Source organism: Orycteropus afer, unplaced genomic scaffold, assembly GCF_000298275.1.
Source record: "Orycteropus afer afer isolate SDZICR_OR568_19922 unplaced genomic scaffold, OryAfe1.0 scaffold00059, whole genome shotgun sequence".
NCBI lineage: Eukaryota > Metazoa > Chordata > Mammalia > Tubulidentata > Orycteropodidae > Orycteropus > Orycteropus afer.
Genome location: NW_006921646.1, coordinates 8356266 through 8360354, shown reverse-complemented (window position 1 = coordinate 8360354; position 4089 = coordinate 8356266). Strand labels below are relative to the sequence as shown.

Genomic DNA, 4089 nt, shown 5'->3' with positions numbered 1-4089 from the left:
CAAGATGAAGTTTTACCATCCTCACTTCTAAGGAGCATTCTGGCTGTACTTCTTCTAAGATGTGTTTGTTCTTCTGACAAAATACTTGTCCCTTAGGCACTGTGCTACCAGAGCTCCTTAAAGTTCAGTAGGATTTATAAATCAATGTTTCATAGTTGGTTCATACTTCAAAAATGCCTCTTTATGCCAAGCACATCACAATCATGGATGGAAAGTAAATGACATGAAAATGCTCAAATACAAGATAAACTTCTCTATGAATCAGAAATATAGGTAACTCCATATTTGTTGATTCTGTATTTTTTACTTATAAAATTCAATGAAACCAATTACATTGATCATGTTGTACAACCATCACCAACATCCATTATGATATTTTTCATCCCCATACACAGAAACTAATGTTAACTAAACAAAATTCCCCTCTTTTACCTTCCCTCCCACCCCTGGTAACCACTGTTAAACTCTGATCTGTACACACTGGCCTATTCTAACTGCTTCATATTAGTGAGATCATAAAATATTTTTCTTGTGGTGATTGGCTTATTTTACTCAGCATAATGTTTTCAAGATTCCTTCATGTTGTATCCACATTATCAGGACTTCATTTATCTTCATGGCAGAGTAAAATTTCATTGTGGGTATATATCACATTTTAAGGAGCTCTGGTTGGAATACTGGGCAATCTGCTTCTGTAGGGATACTGCCTTGGAAACCCAAGGAGAGGTCACTATGAGTTGGGATCTACTCGACAGCGGTGAGTTTGGTTTGGTTTTTCTGGTGGTACAGTGGTTAAAGGATTTGACTGCTAATCAAAAGGCTGGTGGTTTGCATCCACCAATTGCTCTGTGGGGTAAAGATGAGGCAGTCTACTTGCCTAAAGATTTATGCTCTAGGAAATCCTATGGGGCAGTTCTACTATGTCCTATAAGACCACTAGTCAGCACTGAGTCAGAATTGACTCAATGGTAGTGGGTTTAGTTTGGTTTTATATACCACATTTTGTTTGCCCATTCATCTGTTGATGGCATTTAGTTTGTTTCTACCTCAAAAATTTAGAAAATATTTTTGAGTGCTCAGTAAAAGGATAAAACTAAAACATCAAACAATAATAATAAGGTATGTATATAGTTCAGTGAATGAAACATGCTAAGACCTTTATAGGAAGAAATAAAGCTAGAAAACACCAAAACTACAGACTGTACTTCTTAAAAATGGAGCAAAATATGTATATTCTAACTTTAAGAATAACTAATTAAAGACTGAAATACAGACGAGATAATAAAATAGAAAAGTTACCCATCCCAAACACATAAGAAATCTGTGTATTGTAAATAATGAAATGAATCAAAGAAAAAGGAGAGTAAAAGAAAACAAAATAAAATGTCATAAATTAAGTCCAACTATTTTAGAAATCACAATAAATCTAAACAAATTAAACTAATAATAAAAGAGATAATCACACTGAGCAAAAGTAATTCAGATATACAATGCTTTTAAAAGGTATACTAAAAAGTACATGGATAAGCTGAAATTAAAGGATAGAAAAAGATATACAAAAAAGCTAGGAAAGCAAAATTAGTGACAGACTAAAAAGAATTTGAGGAATAAAGAATTGATATAGGTAGAGAAGTCTACAGGAGCTCTAGTGGCTTAGTGCCTAAGGCATTTGACTGCTAACCAGAAGACTGGTAGTTTAAACCCACCAGCCACTCCTTGGAAGGATGGTTGGGCAATCTACTTCCATAGAGATACTGCCTCGGAAACCCAAGGAAGGGTTGTTATGAGTCAGATTGACTCAACAGCAGTGTGTTGCATTGCATTGTGTAAGGAAGCCTACAAAATAAAAATCAAAGGAACAGTATTCAAAGCAGATTTAATTGCAGTGATGTTGCATGGGCTTTAAAACACATAAAACAAGAAGTAACAAAAACAAAAGAAAAATTCGATAATTCCACAATTATATTGAGATATTTTAATAGTATAATTAAATTAAAAGTCTGCAATGAGTGTCCAAGGAATAAATTTAACAAAAATGTGTAAGATTGTTATTTAGAGAAGTATAAAACCTCACTGAGTAATATTAAAGAAAATCTAAATAATCAGAGAAGTAATGCATATTCTGGATGGAAAACTAATATTTTAAGGATGCTAATTCTTTTCAGGGAGCTCTGGTAGTGTAATGCCTAAGGCATTTGACTGCTAACCAGAAAGCTGGAGGTTCAAACCCACCAGCCACTCCTTGGAAGAAAGGTTGGGCAATCTACTTCCATAGTGACACTGTCTTGGAAACCCAAGGAGGGGTCGCTATGAGTTGGGTCCGACTTGATGGCACATAACAACGACAACAGCAACAATTCTCTCCAAATTTATTTATAGAGTCATGGCAATTTAAATACCCCTCTCCCCTAAAAAAGTTGATTTTTCAACAACTCTTCCTTGGTCAACTGATTAACCATATGGAAAAAATATATATTGATCTCATACCTCACACTAGTCTTCAAAGTGACATCTTTGCTCTTTAACACTTTAAAGAGGTCTTTTGCAGCAGATTTGCCCAGTGCAATACAACATCTGATTTCTTGACTCTTTGAAGACTAAGGTGCCCAACCTAAGCCATGGTATTTTTAATAGCTTCATATGTATATGAAAGTTGGACAATGCATAAGGAGACCAAAGAAGAGTTGACCATTTGAATTGTGGGATTTGAATTGATTCATTTGAATTGGATTGTAGACTGCCAGAAGAATGAACAAATCTGTCTTGAAAGAAGTACAACTGGAATGTTCCTAAGAAGTGAGAAAGGCCACACTTCATCTCGTGGACTTTGGTCATGTTGTCAGAAGGGACCAGTCCCTGGAGAAGGATATCATGCTTGGTAAAGCAGAGGGTTGGCAAGAAAGGGGAAGACTCTCAACAAGCTATGTTGACACAGTGGCTGTAAAAATGGGCTCAACATCAACAGATTGGATAAATGATATACTCTAAATATGTCGTTTTCAGGTGGCTTCAAGTCAAGTTCAACTCATAGCGAAGCCATATGACAGAGCAGAGGAAACCGTAGACTGCCCCATAGGATTTTCTAGGCTGTAATCTTTATGGAAGCAAATCATCAGATCTTTCTTCCACAAAGCTGCTTGGTGGGTTCAAACTCCCAACTGTTCCACAACCAGGGATCCTTATTTCAGCTATAAAACAAACAAACAACAACAAAAAAAAGCCAAACCTATTGCCATAGAGTCAGTTTCAACTCATAATGACCCTACAGACAGTAGAAGTGCTCCAGAGGATCTCCAAGGCTGTAATCTTTATGGAAGCAGATTGCCACATTTCTCTTCCACAGATCAGCTGGTGAGTTCAAACTGCAAACCTTTCTGTTAACAGCTGAGAGCTTAACCACTGTACCACCAGGGCTCCAAATTCTAACTATACAGAAAATACACTACATCAATATATATGCATCTTAAAAACTGAATACTAAGCAAAGTATATACACAGGCAAAACTAAATAATACATTGATTAGGACTTTAAACACATGGTAATCTGTAAGGAAAACAAGACAATGATAAACACAAAGTTCAGGATAGAAGTTACCTTTGGGTGAGCAAAGAGAGAACTCTGAAGGGGACTGGTAGAATTCTTTATCTTGGCCCGGGGTGCTAGGAACGTGGATGTTCATAAGATCACTGTTCTTGCAATATCACACATATGTTTTCATACAGTCTTTTAAAGAATGCTATATTTTATATTTTTTAAGTTAATAGCTTAATAAAGATAAGAGATGCTATTAGTATCATATTTTGATAGGCAGTAATACCAGGTGTATTTAGTATTTTCAACTTGCCTTGCAACAAATATTCTTCTTTTCATTGTGTCCAGAGATAACCGTGTGGCTTTTTGAAGACTGTCTAGTAGCTGATGAGTGAAAAAAGCATAGACTTCTTTACATTCCTGTAACATGAAATCACATTAAATTTGGTATAAAAAGCTAACATCCTATTGTAAAAGTTAAGGAAAGGTTTATATATTGGAGGACATTTTCTTTGTTGGTTACCAGGGGTGGGAGGGGAGGGGAGGGAATGCTGTTA

General features: G+C 35.8%; 1 protein-coding gene across 1 annotated transcript in view; it reads right to left on the bottom strand.

The window, feature by feature from the left end:
* DNAH8 (dynein axonemal heavy chain 8) overlaps positions 1–4089 on the bottom strand; it is a 423841-nt gene that overhangs the window by 324568 nt on the left and 95184 nt on the right. Inside the window, exon 23 of the mRNA XM_007939462.1 lies at positions 3846–3952. Within this exon, the coding sequence (XP_007937653.1) occupies positions 3846–3952 (107 nt within the window). The remainder of the gene's footprint in view (positions 1–3845; positions 3953–4089) is intronic.